Raw genomic sequence first — 20,614 nt, forward strand, 5'->3', positions numbered from 1 at the left:
CTGGGTGTTATTTAGAACCCTAATTTAACTACGTCAGACATAGTTTCAATGGCATGAGGTAGTGAAAAGAAAAGAGAGCCCCTGATTCTGTTCTCATTTAGGCCACAACTAGCTGCAGACCCGTGGCTAGGTCACTTGATTTTTGGGGGGCAGAAAAATTACTTTTCCTCCTACCTTACCAAATTCTTCTGGCTGAAATAATGATCAAATTAACATGAGACAAATTAACAGGAAAAAATAGCCAAACTTATCTATGTACACATGAGGGTTTCATAAGAATATGAGACCCAGAGGACAGATGTGGAGTTAAGGTTTATAGCCATCTTGAGCTAACGAAAAGTGGGGGTTGTGGTTTGGGACTTCAAGGAGAAGGAAGGCAATTCACATGGAGGTGGAAAAGCAAATGTTTGGTAAGCAAATATTTCCTGGGTCATCTTTAACAATGGGACACAGAGAGGACTTTGATCAAAAGGACCTTGCTGGGTTCCGCCCTGTCTATTGCACACTAGTTCACATTAAACCATAGTTATCTATGATGATGGCTCACTTCCTGGAGCAGGTCTTCTATCTAAATTCCTTTAGGTAGTTAGAAGGAAGGTCAAAGGTTCTTTCTGAGTCTTTATTTCTTAAAAATAACGGGCTTAAAATAATCAATATCCCAAAAGGCATATTTTGGGGTGGCAAACCCTGCTTCCCCTCAATGTCCTTACACTTTACTTCCCTAATTTGGAAATAAGAACATTGACTCAGATGAGTTCTAAGACCTTTTAGGTTGAGCTTTCTGCCCACTAAAAGAGTTAATGGAAGCTTCTAAAATGTTCATCATATCTTTGAGCAGCTGAAGTATTGAGCATATATGTATTTATTTTTTACTTACTTTTCAGTTACTGTTGACATACAATACAATATTAGTTCGAGGTATACAGCATAGTGATTAGACATTTATATACCTTGGGAACTGATCACCCCGGTGAGTCTAGTATCCATCTGGCACCACATGTAGTTATTACAGTATTATTGACTGTAGTCCCTATGTTGTACTTTATATCTCTGAGACTATTTTTATAGCTGGCAATTTGTACTTCTTAATTCCTTGCATCTTTTTTACCCATCCCCCAACCTGAAGTACTGAGCATATATTTTAAAGCATACTAGGAAAAATACATCTTCAACACTTATAATTTGGTAGAATTTTCTACCATCCCATAAAATAGGTGTTAGGTTCATGATGATTACACTATATAGGCTATTATATTTTCCAAGAATGTGTTAAAATATAGAAGAAAATAGCAGAAAATTAACCCTTGTAAATGAACACAATGTGCTGACTGTATAATTTAAATGTTTTAAATAAAGCTACTTATTTGCATAATGATGCTTTGAAAGATATATCTTAAAAATAGCAATACTATTCATTGACTTGAAATTAAAACAAAAATAACAAGTGTAAATTAGTCTGGGAAGGATGTCATGTTACTATATAATTAGATGTATTAATAAACTTGGGGGCTATCACTTATTAAGCTAAATTTGGCACAGAAGTATATTTTAAGGTAATGAAACTATTTTCTATTTATATTTTGCAAGTGTTTATTGATTATCATCACTTTGGTAACCTTTATAATATGTATATGGTTATATAAGAGAGATGTTTAAAAATAAGTAATTCTCTAGTGTTAGTTGTCTAAACTGAAGTTTACATTTGATCACTGTAGGAAATGATTTGTAGGAAACATTGTGTGAAATATAACAGAACACCCGAACATTACAGATAAAAATTCCTAATGTCATAAGACTAAGCAAATTATTACAATGTCTAGACAGAGTCCAAAGACATGGTAGAAAATGAATAATTAATTGTATTTTTAGATCAAACAAAACATTTGATTTGTTTAAGCATCATTTAATTTTTCAAACCAACAAAATGATGCATAGCATAAAGTTTAGTTACTTGAAACAAAAATAAAAGAAAAAGGACTTTTTATCCTTTGGAGTATTTTCCCTTAGTCTATAAATGTTTATAAGACCCAGAAAATTATTTCTGATAATCTGGTCTAAGTAGCACTGTTATGTTATTATCTGAGATGTTCAGTAAAAATGCAAATTCCTGGGATTTTATGCCCACATAACAGGTCTGTGTGTATATCTATGAATCTGTATTTTAAACAAGTTCTTGGGGGAGTTTATTGTACATATTAAATGTAAGACCTACTCTTCTAAAAATAATCTTTATTCTTGCCCTACTGTTGGATGTTTTTACATGTCACTTGATGCTGGATATTGGAGAGCGGAATCCTGAATTTGAAGGTTGAAAGACAAGACTCTGCTTGAGTATCCAGAAAAAAATCGAAATAACCAGTTTTTTGTTACCCATAAGTAGGCTTTTCTATTCAGTTTCTCTTTGAAATTGAAAAGGATAATAAAATATGTCCCTTTCTATAATCAAACTCTATGAGTGTTCCATACATTTGTATTATATAAACCAAAATATTAGATAATAAAGTTTTTTTTTAATTTTCAAAACAGATTTTCCTAGAAAGATTTTTTTCCATAAGACATAATCATTTTATTTCCTCTGTAGGATCATCAAGTTTATCATCAAATTCTATAAAATTCATGATCTTTTTAAAATTATATTTAAAAACCTAAATATGTTTACATTAATTTTTTAGGAACCACAGCCTCTACTAATAAAACTGCGGTTTAGGTTGAAATTATTACCAGAAATTTTTTCAGAGTACGACTGTCTTTTACGTGGAGATATATATAGCGTTTTCACTTGCCTTTAATTAAGATAACTCTTTTCCTCTACTCCTAAATGTATTACAGACAAAAATATTAAATTCACAAATGGGGATGATCTTAAATTTGAAGCTAGTTACTAACAGTTACTGTTTGGTGACAGGAAGCATATCTTCTTATGTAAGTTTGTTATGACCCAAAGAGTTTTTTGCATATAGTGGGTTTCCAGTGACTTGTGAATCAATGTGTGCTAGTCAAATATTACGGGCTTGTGTGGTACTGAAGCAGAATAAAATTAGTATATTGGTCAGTTTCATGAGAATTAGTCTCTCGTAAATCAGAATTTTACATTTAGGAATCAAGGATTTATTGACTTCTGTGGCTTAATTTAATGATCATCTTTCACTCATGTCAGTTCAGGAGTCTGTTGAAAATTAAGTTGGTGTTCAATTCCTGATAATCAAATCTTCTCATTCCTTAGCTTCTTATTTGCACCATGGGGCTTATAAAATTAATAGAAAAATATTTGTCTTCAAATTTCTTTGTTCTTACCAATGATCTTTGTTTTTTTCCACTACTAGTTTTTAGACAATATCCTTTACTATATTAAAATTTGCATTTCAAAAAAGAAGGGATCTCTCATGCTTTGACAATCAAATTTTATCATGTGGTTTTGTAATGATGGTGAATTTCTGAATCAACAGTTTTCTCTCACTACCCTGTTCCCTGCTGCCATTTTCAGGATGTATCGATGACTGTTAAATTCAAAACTTTCTATCCAGCAAAATATTTAATCCCTAGGGGATTCTCAGAGCGCTAAAATTGATGGATCTGACTATGGTTAAGTCTAATAAGAATTGCTTTTACAATGAGGATGATTCATGGGAAGATAGAGTACTTATGTTTTTTTCTGTATCTTGTCTTTCTTCCTGACTCAACAGCTCCCCCCACGGTTCGTATTGTGCATTCAGGCTTGGCCTGTAACATCGAGGAGGAGCGCTACTCCGAAAGAGTCTACACTATACGCGAAGGAGAAACTCTAGAATTGACCTGTCTGGTCACTGGACATCCACGTCCACAGGTGAGCCCCGAACCGTGACGTTGGGGAAAACTCTCTTTGAAGTCAAAAGTGTATATTTTACAAGATTTAGCTAAAAATATTTGTGTGTATAAAATTCAAGTACATGTGTGTCATAATACAGCATAAGAGTGGTGGTTGCTGAACATTCAAGTCTGAAGTATTCATGTGGATAAGATAAAAAAAGAAATTTTTGTTTTGGTATTGTGAGACATTTGGAAGACACTTCTAAGGAAGCTGTTAAAAAGACAGCTACAAAAATATCTTAGTAAGATAACAATTTATGTGGCAATGAGTTTATTTTAGAATGTGAAACATGATTTCATGATGACATAATTGCAGCCGAGGAAGCATTTGTTCTGAAAAATGTGGTGCACGAGGTCACATGTACTTTCCTACACCTAGTTATTATATTCATAGACAACTTTGAAAAACAAATGTTTGCAGGTGTTCTATGCATTCAGACTCTCAGAGTCATGCACTACAGCTTTCATAAGCTAATTTAGTAGCAGGAACAGATATTAAGACTGTCAAAGGGCACAAAATTTATAAACAATGAGCAAAGAAGAAGCTTGTAGGAGTGAAAGAAAGGGTTAGATATAAGATAATATAGTTAGGTTATGTATCTATAATGTAAAAATTTAATTCAGATACAGAATATTCAGGGTGTTTTACTCATTAATTGCCAATTCTTACTGTCATATATTTAACCTGACTAGTTCAAAATATACATTGGTAATCAATACAAATGCTATGATGGAAAAGTCTCATTTGGTAGACAAAGCTACATATTTAACACGTATTTATGTTACAGGGAAAAAAAATCCAGCTAATACAACTACATAGGGGAAAGTAAAGAGCAATGTGATTTCCTGAACTCATCATTTTAACCTTGAGTTCTGTCCTTGCCTTCCTTAACTCTTAATACTCAAGGATATTTTGACTACCATTTCGACCTTGCAGAAAAATAAAAATAAGCATGTACTCTTCTCAGAATGAAGCAATAGATTGATAGACGAGCCTATACCTAAAACTAATATGGTAAAATGTGTTTTATAAAGCTAATACTGTTGGTAAAATGGAAAACAGTAAAAATAATCTAGAAAAAGTAATTATTAAAAATATTGAGGTTCACAATAGCTAAAATTTCAATTTATATCATTTGCTATCCATTGAAAATTGATTAAAGAACAAAATTGTTTTAATAAAACTGAGTTCTACAAAATTTTATCCAATATAATTAGACTAGGTAGAAAAAAAATGACTACAAAACTAAATGTATAGTTTAAAAGCAATAATTGTTAAAACTTGATATAGACAAAGAAACTGATATGTAAACATTTTTATTTTATAGTTTATGGAGAAAACAACGTAGTCCAGTGAAAATACTTTTGCTAAAATTAAAAATATATAGCATTAACTCAAAATATTATGTCAAAGAAAATTTAATGTTGTTATGATTTCATTATATTTTTGTATTTATTACATAGAATAAGAATTCCAGAATCAAAAAGTTGGGATCAAAACAAGAAAGTCTAAATAAACCTAAAAGAAGCCACAAATTGCTTTATGGGAGTCAGTCTATGGCAAGAGAAGACTCATTGATATCTCATTATTCCCACACTGACTGTGCCCAATTCTGCGCCTTCTCCTAAATTTTACTTAAAAAAATGCAACTTCTTATATCTGTTTTAAAGTCATCCCAGCAATTCTGCTCCCTTTATCTCTATCTTTATCTTCCCTTAATATTAGAATTTTTTTATTTTTATTTTCTCCATACATCTTTGATCTCTAGCCATCCTCAAATAAGTTCTGATACAAAGGAATAGATTATTGCCTTATATATTTTTTCCAAGTAGTTTTATTTTTGTAAACATTTCAATGTGTTCTGATCTTAAGAAAAATGTATTGTTTCGATATTATTATTTCTTCATTCCTAGAAATAGATCACGTGTTTGCAGGTGAATCAGTTTCAGCTCATATAGCTTTTTTGAAAAATTAATTGGGGCTCTTCTTTGTCAACAAACTGTATAAGGAAGGCTGACAGAACAGCTGGGCCTTGGCATCCTGACCAAACACCGAAGGACATGCTGTTGGCAGCTGGTCCTGAGGATGATTTTTCCTGGCTGATACCATGAAGCTGGAAAGATTTTTTCCAGCTTTGTCTAATCTGAATATAATAATAGTTGGAAGCTCAGTGGAAGAGAATGCCTCATTCACTCCGGGAGATTTATTAATCTTTTGCATATTCCTGTGATAATGAAAGTCAGGAGGATTTCCATTCTCAGAAATACTCTAAAGCAACATTTTTAAAATAAAATTTTAAAAATTTTATTTAAAATATATATTGTTTGGCAATGTGTAGTGGCCTGACAATACTGATGTATCCAAGGGAATTAAAATAAGTGAAGGAGATGTCACTGTAATGCAGTGTTGAGAGCATGACACTGGAACCGGAATGCCTGGATAGAACCCTGGATCCACCAGGACTACTACTGTGTCTTTGGGGAAGGTCCTTTACCTCTCTGCTCTCTGTGCCTCAGCTTTCCTACCTATGTGATGGGGATGATTCATCATCTCTATATCATAGACTCTTGTTGAGAGTTAAATGTGTATTAGAACTATATTTATACATATATTATGTACGTACACATACATTTATACATTCTTGGCACATAATAAGCATTATATTAACACATAATAAAACATGTTGGCTTTTTATTATTTTTAAGTAATTTCTGCTTAGACTAAATTTTAGAGTTGAATGTGTAGGTATGAAAATAAGGAGATTCAAAAAATAGTTCTAAGCATTCTTATAGCCTACTTTAAATTAGATTCATTTAAATAAATTTCAATATTTTTGTATTTTAATGCTTTGAAGAGCCTTTATATCTCTGTTAATTAGATTTTTTTCACTTGCAAGGACTAGAACTATGTTCAGATTGTCCATTTAATGAGAATTTATTATAAAAGTACATGGGGATGTAAGAAAGAAAGGAGATAACGGTTTGCCAGTAAATCTACCAATCTAACATTAGACGTCTATAATTTCAGGATTCGGTTACTCATTTTTCTTTTCATTTTCTACCTTCCTCTCTCTCTCCCTCTCTCCCTTCCTCTTTTCTCTCTCTGGCTCGATATTATCATACCAATAACAAATAAATTATAATATAGTCCTCTTATAAATGATTTTAAACAGTAAGGCATTTAACATGAATGTTTCCCTTCATTCTCTCACCCACCTCCCAGAGATAAATATTAAATAGTTTGAAATATTACTTTCTAGTCCTGTTCAGTGCATCTTCATAAATTTAATTATATATGTTCATGTTTCATTTTCATTATAAAAAAAAGACCATGAGAAGTATAGATTCAGCCTAGTGGTTTTCATTGTGTGATCCCTGTGGGGACTTTTTACATTCTATATAATTAAATTTAATATCTATTAAATATGTTACACATTTTACCTTTCAGTGTGTTGTCTTTTAATATTGTGTGTGTTATTTTTATTTAGAGGTTTTTGTTTTTAAAAGAGGAGTTATTTTATCTTTTTATTTGCGGCTTCTAAATTTTGTACCTCCGCCTTTTTCATATCAATACATCATACATTGTATGCTTGTTTTCTAATAGCTTATAGTTATCTATATATTTGATGATTGGGCACTGGTTTTGTCCATCAGATGAAATATTAGTCTAGTGTTTTATCTTCTCATTTTTTCACTCTGTCCTAATCTATCAAGATAGTCGACATTACACTTGATAGCTTTAAAATGGTATTTTTTTCCTTTTTTTTGAACTTGAGGTATAATTGACATATGACATTATTTTAGTTTCAAGTGTACAACATAATGATTCGATATTTGTGTATATGGCAAAGTAATTATCGCTGTAAGTCTAGTTAACATTTTTCAGCATACATAGTTACAAATTATTTCTCTTTTGATGAGAAAACTTTTAAAACTTTAATATTTTAAAATTTTATCACTAGCAAAATTGCATTATTCTATACTATCATTCTAGTTATGCCTTTTTTACCATGTTATGCTTTTTAATTTCTATAAGTTTACAATATATTTTGATATATAGGAAATCAAGTCGGTCTTTTCTCATTGTTTTTCAGTATTTCCTTAATTAGCCTCAAAATTTTTTCTCTTCTTTATGAATTTGAAAATGAGCTTTTTATATCCTCCACCTAAATAAATGTTAGGATTTTAATTACATTACATTGTTCTTAAAATGAGACTATGGGGTAGAAATAATGGCAGACTTTTACAAAGAACTTCTCAGTAGGCACTTTGATTATTTCAGACTACTCAGACAGGAAGCCAGCTTTATTGTAATCACTAGAATATGAGGATCTTTGAATTTATATTAATAGCAAACATGGGTATGCATATTTGGAAGGCCTTCTCTTTTCAAAACTAAAATAAAACAAAGATAAAAATTTGTGCATCAACCAAAACAGCTCTACCTTTATGTGTTGGCTTTATTAATAAGATTTCATCTGAATAATATTTTTCATCACCAAAATATTTTGGAGATCAGCGTTTAAAAAATAATTGTGTATATTTAAAACACTAATCTATGAAGCATTAAAACTGTCTACTAGTTTATTACGGCTCATCCCTAGGGAGTGTTTGCTTTTTGGATAAAAAACATAAGGCAATACCATTTTTCAATTTTATAATGGGATTATATTCAGTCATTTGATTACTATATAAATATATTCTTGACAGTCAAGACTGTGCAGAGTTATTGATGTTTTTATTCTCATGAATTTTCTATGTAGATTCATTCTTACCATAATGAAAATCTTAGCAAACTTTGGTAACAGGTTCTTCAGTTTGAAACCATTATTGCTATGTGTGTGTTGTCCTTTCCAAATATTTTGTGTGTCTTGGTTCATAGTTCCTTATTTTTATTCAGTATTAAATTTTTAAAAATAATATTAATGCATGAACATGAAAAATAGAGATATTAGATTTTTGGATTTATATTCAGTTAAGTGGGCAGAATTGGTACCTGCTATCTAATCAGAAATGATCACATATTATATGTATTTCTGCTCATAGTTTATAGAATTAAACATAGTTTACTTTTTTAAAATCTGTGATTAATCCATCTAGCCTGGATCTGTCTGCAGCATCATGTGAGAGACTCTCCAACTAAAACAACTAATATTTTTCTAATGATTCTTTGGGTAGAACTGAGAAAGGGTTTATGACAGGCATTCAGAAATTTATTAATCACAAATTCCATATCAATAGCTACCTTTACAGTCTCTCCACCCCACACATATATACACACTCTGTCTCATCCTCTGGCAATATCCACCTTTATTATATTCATGATTACATGGATAAATATATTCACCATAGCTTGTTTAGGAAGAAGCACTTACAGTCTTTCTGGTGGTCGCTGTCATATTTTCAAATAGCTTTGTTTTTATTGAATTTTATATAGAATATGGAAAACTTTTTTGGTTCAAAGCTTTAATATACTCTAAAACTTCTCATATGTCTTGCTTCCAGTATCCCCATTTTATCCCCATTTTTTTTTTATTTAATGAAAATCCTCATGACTATAGAGAATTGTTTTTGTTCCTCGGAAGATCTGAATCAATTTATACTTATTTCAGAGTTCATCTTTTTTTTTTAATTCCATGGACACTCATGCTTAGAAGAAACATACACATGAGACACTTGCTCAAAAAATGTTAATATACTTAATGAGATAATACATGTAGGTCATTTAGCAGAGTACCAAGCAAAAAGTAAATACTGAGTAAAATATCATATTTTTTTATTGAGTTGTTGATAAATAATAATAATTTTGTCTATAAACTTAATAAGCCTAAACTATTGCTGTCATCACTACACAATTGCAGGTAACACAGTATAGTGGGTGGAGTATTCCTGCTCCTCCCATTGAAGTTAGTCTTGGTCATATGCCTGACTTTAACTAATGGATTTTTAGCTAGCTATAATATGTATGGGTCTGGATTTTGATAGTGTTGGGTCAGGGAGAATTTAAAGTGGAAGCATTCTTCCATGACTTGGGATTAATTATCTTTAAGAATATTCTGTTATGATGGCTTTTTGAAATTTAGACACCCAACATGATGACTTACAGTAAATGAGATAGAAATACAGGAACTGCTTCTGCAGAACATTGAATAAGGGCTCAGAAGGCTCAGGGAGATGGGAATGTTATCATAGATTTATTACATGAGATTTATTTTTAGAGAGTTCCGAAAGGACAATCTTGTTACCATGAAAAATGCACTGGTCAAATGGGCACTGGCATCTTTGAGAAGCTCAAAGGCGACTGTCCTCTGCAGACTGGGGTTGCAATAGAGGATGCTGCCATGGAACAAGAATCTTTAAAATCAACAGGCTGATAGGATTCTGAAATGGCAGAGACTAGGTGGTAACACTTTGCCAACAAAGTCAATGTAGATATAAAGAGTGTAATGAGTAGTAATGGTAGAGTAACAACCAAGTTGCCTTTCTTTATCTACAAGGCTTTACGGTGATAGATAATAGATTATGGTGTCTTTAGGGGTAAAATATAGAGGTAACTGTCTAGAGTGGCACTTGACTCATATAAATGGGCAAAAATGACACCCAGTGAAGAGGAGATTGACATTTTACACTATAATAAAAAAAAATTGCATTTACTCCTCCAAGTTCCAAATCTAAACTAGTTCACAGAGCCAACATTCATTGTTTGAAAGAGAAGCCAGGTTTCTTTGAGGAAGGACCTAGCAAAAGCACTAGAAGCTTACACCAAAAATATAATCTGAATCCTTCTCCAAAGGAATTTGTGGCCGTTTGTCATAGTAATTTGAGATGGAGGAAAAGGAATGCCAAGACTTTTAGTGGGCCATTGAAGGTACAAAGTTTGAGCTGGCACTGAAATCAATGGACTTGTAATGCTAACATGGTTAGACCTGGGGCTTATAAAAGCCAGATGATAAATAGAGTCCCAGCGCAGATAAGTGGGCCTATGGTTATTTCTCCAGACTCCCATGTGAATAATTGGGACGGACATACTTAGCAGCTGGCAGGATTTTTACATTGTTTATCTGACTTGTGGAGTAAGTCAGAGTCATTATGGTAGGAAAAACCAGTGGAATCTTATAAAACTGTCCCTCTCAAACCAAAATATTAAATCAGAAGTAATACTGCATCCCAGGAGAAATTTCAGAGATTAGGTACTACCATCAAAGACTTGACAATGACAGAGCAGTAGTCTCAATCATGCCCCAATATTGTTCACACATACCTAAAAATTCAGCTGTATTATGGCAGATGATGGTAGACTGTGATAAAAAATTGAATCAATGCTGCTGCTGGGTCGGATGTGGTTGGTGTCTTCATTGAAATAAGTCAACACACTTCTGACACTGTTAGGCAGCTAGACATCCGGCATATAAATTCTTTTCAATTTTCATCAAGAAGAAGAATTTAAAGTTTACTTTTATATGGAATGGACAGCAATACACATGTACTTCTCCATCCTGGGTCAGGATTAACTCTTTCATTCTCTGCAGCACTGTAGTGCACAGGAAAACTGATTGTCTCGGTAATCTACAGAACATTATATTCATTTATTTTATTGATTACGTCATGTCATTTTGACCTTTTGAAAAGGCAGTAGCAAGTACTCTGAATGCCACAGTGAGATAAATACCTGCCAAAGGATGAGAAATAAAGTACTCCACATTTTAACGGTCTGTCAAATTGGTGAAGATTTTTGGAGTTCGATGTTCTGGGACATCCTAGGACATTCCATCTAAGATTATAAAAAAGTTGTTGCTCCTTAAAGCTCTACAACTAAGAAAGAGTTCCAGCATATAGTAGGTTATTTTGAATTTTAGGAGCTGCATATACTACATTTGGAAATGTTCCAAGACATTTTATCACATAGCTTTAAAGGCTGTCAGTTTTAAGTAGGGCTCAGAGCAAGAGAGGGTTCTACGGCAAGTCCAGATTTTAACTCAAACTGCTTTATTACTTAAGCAATAAGATCTAGCATATTTGGTGTTGGATAAGAATGCTGTGTGAGTTTTTTGTTAAGTCCTAAAAGGGTCACAGCAAAAACTTTAGATTCTGGAGGAAGACTAAACTTTCTACTGCAGGGTACTAATTGCTCTCTGAAAAGCAGCTGGTTGGTCAATAGGGAGTAGAATTCAGTTGATATATGCCTTTTTGGTTAGGCAATATGTGATACATTCTACATGGCTCCTCGAACAGTTCTAATATAATGAAGCTCCAGTCATTTTCAGTAGTGACTAGTACAATAACACCTTATTGTATCGGCTTTTTTAACTAATTTTTTTTTTATTTTTCAGTTATAGTTGAGATACAATATTATATTAGTTTCAGGTATACAGCACGGTGATTAGAGATCTGTATAGCTCACAAAGTGATCACCCCAATTAATCTAGTACCTCTCTTCCTCATACGTTTGTTACAATGTTATTGATTATATTCCTTATACTGTACTTTGTATCATCATGACTATTTTGTAACTACCCATTTGTACTTCTTAATCCCTTCCCTCATTTTCAACAACCACCCCAACTTCGCTCCCATCTGGTGACTCTCAAAATGTTCTCTGTATCTATGAGTTTGTTTCTATTTTTGTTGTTGTTGTTATTCTCTAGATTCCACATGTATATAAATTGTATGGCTTTTGTCATTCTCTTTGACTTACTCCATTCAGCACAATAACCTCTAGGTTCATCAAGGTGATATCTTTTTCCATTCCTTTACTTTTAGTCTGTATGTGTCTATTAATCTGAAGTGAGCCTCTTGTAGGCAGTATACGTAAGGGTCTTCTTTTCTTATCCATTCAGCCACCCTATATTTTGATTAAAGCACTTAATTCTTTTTTTTTATTTAAATAACTTGTTGATAGATATGTAGTTATTACCATTCTTTATTCATGTTTTTGATAACATGTGTTCTTCTTCTTAAAGAGGTCTCACTGACATTTCCTGTAATACTGGCTTTGTGGCGATGAACTCTTTTAGCTCTTTCTTGTTTGGGAAGTTCTTTATTTGTCCTTAATCTCTGAAAGATAGTTTTGCTGGATAAAGAAATTTTGGTTGTAGATCCTGGGTTTTCATCACTTTGAATATGTTGTTCTAAGCCCTTCTGTCCTGCAAAATTTCTTTTGAGGAATCAGCTGCCAGTCTTATGGGTGCTCCCTTGTAGGTAACTAACTTCTTTTCTTTTGTTGCTTTTAATATTCTCTCTTTGTATTTAACCTTTGGCATTTTAATTATGATATGTCTTGGTGTGGGCCTCTTTGGGTTCCTCTTTTTTGGAACTCTCTGAACTTGCCGAGATTGTATGTCTATTTCCTTCACCAGGTTATGGAAGTTTTCCATCGTTATTTCTTCAAATAGATTTTCAACTTTTTGCTCTCCCTCTTCTCCTTCAGGTACTCCTATGATATGAATGTTGTTATGCTTAATGTTGTCCCATAGTCTCTTTAAATTATCTTCATTTTTTTAAATTCTTTTTCTTGTTGCTGTTCTGTTTGGGTGTCTTTCGCTATCCCATCCTCTATATTGGTGATTTGATCCTTTTCTTCATCAACTCTGTTGATTCCCTCTAATGTACTCTTCATCTCAGATATTGTATTATTCATTTCTGATTGGTTCTCTATTATAATTTCCATCTCCATTTGTATGTTTTTTCTCTTGTCGAAGTTCTCACTGAATTTATATACTCTTCCCCTAAGTTCCTTAAGCATCCTTACAACCAGTGTTTTAAACTCTGCATCTGGTAGATTGCTTGACTCCACTTTGTTTAGATTTTTTTCTGGAGCTCTGTTCTGTTCTTTCATGTGGGACATGCTCCTTTGTCTCCCCATTTTGGCTGCCTTTCTGTGTCTGTTTCTATGTACTATCTAAAGCTCCCAAGTCTCCTAGTCTTAGTAACGTGGCTTTGTGAGGCCCAGAGTCACAGTCCTGAAGAGGGATCCAGCTGCAAGCCAAGTTTTGCCACAGCCTGTGCCCTTCCGGGCCACTTGATAAGAGTCAGCAAGCAATCCACTGATGGCTGTCACCTGTGCTGTGCTTGTAGTTGCCTCAAGAGGCCATGCCGGAATCTGAGGTCAGCTGCTGCCAGAGTGGGGCTTGGAGCTCCTCAGCAAGGGGCACAGGGCACACCGAGGACACCACTGGATGTGGCTTGGGTAGGGCCACAAGTTGGGAGAGATAGTGTTTCAGGGAATCCTCTGGGCAGAGTGACTTCTGTTATCCAGTTTGATGATGTCTCAGCTATGGCAGTACCTGCGTCTACACTCTGGAAATGGGGAGGGCTCAACCAAGGATCAGTGGATACTGCTAGAACTTCTGCCCAGGAGAAAAAACCCCTCTGGCATTGGTCCCAAGGCCCTATAACTCAGTGTCCCTCTGTATGTTTCCAATACCACCACCCCCTACCCCTACCCTGAGTAGCCACCCTAGCGCTGGAGCTTGGGGCAAGTGAGTCCATCACCATGATAGTCTGGTCCTGGTCATGGCCCCTCTAAGAGGAATGTCTGCACCTGCTGGCTGCAGCTGCTGTAGCCTGTGTCTGGCTTAGCCCATGTGGTACTGGGCAGCCTCTTGTCTCCACCTATCCTGCCATTCCAAGGTGGTTTCTTAATTCTCTCCCTAGTTTTAAAGCTTCCGTTCATTGAGACCCCAGGTGATTCAGCTTGCTGTTTGCTCCGTGGATTTGTCACAATTTTGATGTGGTGGCAAGAGGAGATTTACAAAGCCTCTGTCCTCTACTTCATCTTGACCCTGTTCCTGTTGTGTTGATCTTTCCTCCTTTTCGGTGTCACTTTTCACAATCCTAAGCTCTCTTTTCCTGGGATTAATTCTGAAAATAAGCTATCTACTTGTAATTTTTTGCCTCAGACTTTCTTTCCCGGGGAAATTCTAGGATAAGATAATACCTGGACTCAGACCTAATGAGGAGCACATTTATACACCTACCCAGTTTCTTCTTCTTCACTGCTGACCTATGTTGCTTAACTATGAATCAGAATTATTGTTCTTATAACATCCCAGAAGACTGCTAAAGGAAAACAAGTCATTAGCCAAGGTATGATGTTCACTCAAACTTTGCCTTTATTTCTGGACCTTTATGTAATATAATTAGCATAGATATAGACTGTATTTTCCTAATGTAGTCTCCTCATCTCTTAAAAATGTTTTTTACTTGAATAAAATCTAAGCATTGAAAGTTTGCAAGTTCATGTCCAAGGAATTTTGTGTGATGGAGATTTGCGATAGAAATACAGACAGGATTTGTTTGGCTATGACTGCTTTGCCTCTCAGTGGTCAAAACTGGATCTTCAGAGAGATCAGAGAATAGATCTCAAAACAGAGGCAAAATAATTAAGTATACAAACACATGAAATTTTAAAATTAGATGTCTCCATTTGTAATTTACACATTTTAATGAAAAATATTATAGGTAGGAGTGATAAGATCATAACCATTATTTTATCACAGTGGTTGACATGAAATAATCATTTTCAAATTATCAGAGCATTTCCAGAAAAGAGAAAGAAATCAATACTTCCTATAAACATATTGAGAATCTATTGGTTGTATTCTTCATAGTTAAAATATATCATTTAAGGTAAACAATTGAAGTTCTTTTCATATAGACTTTCTAAATAGTTACACAGACATTAATGAATTGGATTTTATATTTTTATTATTAGAAGAATATTCCTATTGACATAGTTTTAGAAATGTATTGTTTAACCGGAGAGCTCTCTACGTGGCAGAATATTCCACAATAGTTTTTTTTTTTTTTCTCAGCTTTTAATCTTTTCTTCCTAGTAGTTATCGAGCTGTCAACAAAATCTAAATTCACTCACATTAACATTGTCTGAAGTGAATTATTTTCTTGATGGAATGATAATCAAATTAATTGTTTTATTTTTGAGTCTATATTACATACATGCTGTGTGTACATGCATATGCATATATATATATATACTTGTTTTATTTTTATATTACATACATACTGTGTGTACATGCATATGCATATATATATACTTGTTTTATTTTTATATTACATACATGCTGTGTGTACATGCATATGCATATATTTATACATGCATATGCATATATATATAGTTACATAGATATACTTCTATATATGTACAGATAAAGATAAATCTATAAAGAATGCATCATTTGGGCATATTAACATGTTGTAAATGATCACTTATAGTTATATATACCTCTTCAACAGTAGTCCCCCCTTATCCATGGAGAACAGGCTCCAAAACCCCTAATGGATACCTGAAACCACAGATAGTACCGGATCCTACATCTACTACATTTTTTCTTTTACATTTACACTTGCAATAAAGTTTAATTTATAAATTAGGCATAGTAAGAGACTAACAATAATAACTAATAATAAAATAAAACAATGAGATATTCCACTTAATAAAAGTTATGTGAATGTGAACTCTGTAATACCTAAGATAGCTACGAGGTGACAAAGGTAGGTAGTGTATACAGAATGGATTCACCGGACAAAGGGATGATTTATATCTCAAGAAGGACAGAGCAGGACAACACAAGAATTCATCATGATCTTCAGAACAGTGTATAATTTAAAATTTATGAATTCTTTCTTTCTGGAATTTTTTATTTAATATTTTTAGACCACAGCTGGACCATGAGTAACTGAAACCATGGACAGTGAAATTGTGGATCAGGTGGGACTACTATATTTTAAAAAGGAAGCATGAAAAAAAATATAGGAGTGATCTCTTTGTGATCCTTTTTAGTCAGAATTTCCTCTTTACTTATGGCTAATACTTTAAAGATGTCAATTACAAGAACTGGATTTACTTGAGTTTTCAAACTTTGATCTAACATAGCATTCCTTAGATTGACTATAAAATATTGAGGTTTGAAATTTAAGCTTAATACTTTCAATTACAATTATAGCAAATACTAGCTATTCACTCCTATGCTAAAGAATATCCTGTCGTTGTTAATTAATAATGTATATGGCTTAAACATGACCCATTTATTCAAAGTTAGGCTCATTATAGCCTTTCCCTGAAATGCTCAGAGATGCTTCAAACAAAACCAATAAGGAATAAAATAATTTCTATGATCTGAAGAAGTTAACTTAGGCAACACAAGAAAAGTGCTTGTAAAATGTATTTTCAAGACTGAAAAATGAGAAAACGGTTATTAAGAATTAATCGATTCAGTTTTAGGAACTGTTAATCTTTTATTTTGACTTTTCTCTTAGTGCCAAGGTCTTATCAAAAATCTAAAAATAACATTTATTTTCCTGACAATTTTATCTTTTTCTATCAGCATTGATTTCTTTTTCTGCTGCTTGTGTTACATGAGGAAACATCATCCTGTACAACTTGGCCCCTTCTTGTTTACTTACTTGCCTTTGGCCTACATCATTAAATAATGTTGGATAAGCTTGAGCAGAACAAAATCCTTAGTTAATTAATGCCTTCTATGTTGGGTATCATAGAAATTATGTATTTTTTAAGATTAACTTTTGGGCATCCAGGTCTGCAGTATGGTACCAAATCTGTGACATTTTGCATTAATAATATGTGTAATCAGAACTGGACATTTTCAATAACTCTTCACAGTGCCATCAAGAAGATGTACTATAGCCAATCATTTTAGAGTTTTCTGAAACAGCACAGAAACATCACGTGTTATTATATAAAACACATGTAAAAATATTTCATGAGATATGTAAATTCAATATCAGCTAATATCTAATATTAGCCTAAAGAATTCCCCAGTTCTACAATTGTACGAATGACTGAGTTGCGTGAGCAGATATTGTATTAGTTTTCCAGGGCTGCCATAACAAAATACCACAGACTAGGTGCCTTAAAACAACAAATTAATTCTCTCAGTTTTGAAATCAAGGTATCTTCAGGGCCATGCTCCCTCTGAGATTCTGGTTAGAATCCTTTCTTGCCTATTCCTAGCTTCCAGTGGTGGTGATCAATCCTTGGTGTTCTTTGACTTTCAGCTGCATCATTCCAAGCTGCGCCTTTGTTGTCATTTGTGTGTGTGTGTGTGTATGTGTGTGTGTGTGTGTGTGTGTGTGTGTGTGTGTCTTCGAATGGCATTTTCCTCTTATAAGGACAGTAGTCATGTTGGATTACAGGCCCGCCTACTCCAGTATGACCTCATCTTAACTAATTACATCTGCAATGACCTTATTCACAAATAAGATCACATTCTGAGGTATGGAGAATTAAGACTTCAGCTTATATTTGGGGAGCACACAATTCAACTCATAACATATGTTATCTGTTCTTTTATATTAGATAGTTTATACTTTCACTGAGAATGTTTTGGGGCTACATTTAAATGGCACATTATTATATATGTATGTGTATATATGTAATGATTGCCACGCCTTATTAATCTTAAAGGAAGATTTTATATTTATTGTTCCTTCCACAAGTCCACAACCCTTCCTCTAGGCTACTAAGTGGCTTGTCACCTCTTCCTGAAAGCCCTGCTTAGTCAAAAAGGCTTGCTTAGGTACCCTTTTTATGTGGTCCCAGAATACCTGGCCATTTCTTACCATAATATATCATAGGATGCTGCTTTGGAGAGTGAGAGATTTTAGGCTCTGAAGTCAAACTGCATGGTTTTGAATTCTACCTTCTCCACTTTCTAGCCCTGTGAATGTGGGTTATATGGAAAGGTTCTTTAATGATCAATTAAAATCATACAAGGGAGGACAAAAATATCTTGAATAATAATGATAATAGAAATAATAAAACAATCATATATATATATATTTATTTTTATTTATTTATTTATTTATTTATTTATTTATTTATTTCTGTCTTTCTCAGTGGACTGTAAACTTCTAGAAAACAAAGGCCTGGGTTTTGCATTCTCATTTTCTATCATGTTAGAATGAACATATGTCACAACTTGTCTGGGACAGTCTTGGTTTATGGCTATTGTTCTGGTATACTTAATGTTATCCTATCTCAATTCCCCCAAATGTTCTGCTTTGTAGGACAAAATATGTGAGACCATAAACAAAAAATCTTTATACATAGAGGGTCTCAATTATATATTGAATGAGTGAACATGGCATGAATTATCACTTTAGGTTAATTGTTCAATATTTATTGAATTTTGTTCCTTTTCTAAAATCCTAAATTGTATTTGCCTGTGCCTATGTCACTTATTTCTTAGAATTAATCATTTAAGGAAATCCTCAGATTTACTCATGTAGGCACTGTTGGAAGCCAAATACCTCAGTGTCTGCAGGAATTCATTAAATTTTCCCTTGGTGGTCTCAAAGACTTAATGTGTCTTCTCATTTTACTACCCAGCAAGGATTTCAAGGCACGTGGGGAATGAGACTCAATGATATGAAGCTATTAAAGCCCTTAGGTCAGAGAAGATTCAACTTTAAAACCTCCATGCTTCTTTTGACAATGGTACACATTTTTAATTACAGACATAACAGTGCAACTTTGGGATCTTAAATGACTGGAACATATTTACAAAGTATCAGACAAAAATCTGGTAACTCATTGGTGGAATGTGTTGCTTAAAATCAAACTATAAAACCATAATTCTATGTGTAAGTAATATATATGATAATTTTCCTGATTTTCATCAGAAAAGGGAAAAAACACTATCAACAGAAAGTAGATAGAGTTTGAAAAAGTACATGCTAAGACACATTCAATTTTATATTGCCAACTAGCCCTAGTTAATTTTGCTAGAAGCCTCTGAAGGAGCATAGCCTCCACTGTTCATGTGGTGCAAACAGAACACCCAGAGGTAGAGTTAGTTCCTTCACAAGACAGGAAATTTGGATGCATAGAACAGGATAAGTGATCCATGGGTGCTTTTCTCACATATCTTTGGATCTTTCTTTTGCCTGGACCAGGCACACTACGTTGGCCAATATGTTAGTTAACAAAATTGGTAAATGCTCCAATATTGCAGTGACATCCTGTAACGTCATGCTTATCAGTATGAGTATTGCTAAACATTCTAGACTAGCTCGCTAGTGATTTGATGTGTTCATAGATTAAACTGAAAACTACATTTAGTTTGTCGTTAGACATACACAATGTCTAATACACAATCTAAGTCTACAATTGCCTTTCTAACCATTTATCTACTTGAGATTTTGACTCTCTCTGACGATTCTTTAACAATCACAGTAAGTCACACACTTGGCTTGTGAAACTTAACATGGTTGCCTAGTATCATTTACCAAAAAAATACAGACCAAAATATTTAGTGGTTTATATAATTTTATTACAAATATGTGTGTGTGTGTGTGTGTGTGTGTGTCCATACTTAATACTTTTTGAACAGATAGTTACTCTTTTGACACATGGTGATCAGGGTTGGGCAAGGAAAATAGAAACCATTCTAATTATTTAAAACTCTAATTTGAAAACTGAGGTAACTTAATGCAGAAAATAAGTTACACTGGTGTTAGCCAGGCTGAGAAAAGGGAGAAATACTCGACTTTTCCTTTTCTTCTGTAATTCAGTTTCATGCCAGTGCCAATTCATTGGTTGAAACCAAGGAAAGTCTAGGAAACGTTGTCTGCAAGTGTTTAGTCCCACCCAGTGATACAGGGCTGAGCAAAAAGCAGTTTTAAAGAATGAATTTATGGACAAATTGACAAGCAGCCTCCACCTGAGGAATGCTGGCTCTACTTTCTAGGCAGTCATCCACAAAGGGATATTTACTTTGATAAATAAGGC

General features: G+C 33.6%; 1 protein-coding gene across 1 annotated transcript in view; it reads left to right on the forward strand.

The window, feature by feature from the left end:
* MDGA2 (MAM domain containing glycosylphosphatidylinositol anchor 2) overlaps positions 1–20,614 on the forward strand; it is an 813,395-nt gene that overhangs the window by 325,894 nt on the left and 466,887 nt on the right. The window contains exon 2 of the mRNA XM_006922688.3: positions 3,684–3,823. Coding sequence (XP_006922750.1) covers positions 3,684–3,823 — 140 coding nt within the window. The remainder of the gene's footprint in view (positions 1–3,683; positions 3,824–20,614) is intronic.

This window comes from Pteropus alecto, unplaced genomic scaffold (assembly GCF_000325575.1).
Source record: "Pteropus alecto unplaced genomic scaffold, ASM32557v1 scaffold38, whole genome shotgun sequence".
NCBI lineage: Eukaryota > Metazoa > Chordata > Mammalia > Chiroptera > Pteropodidae > Pteropus > Pteropus alecto.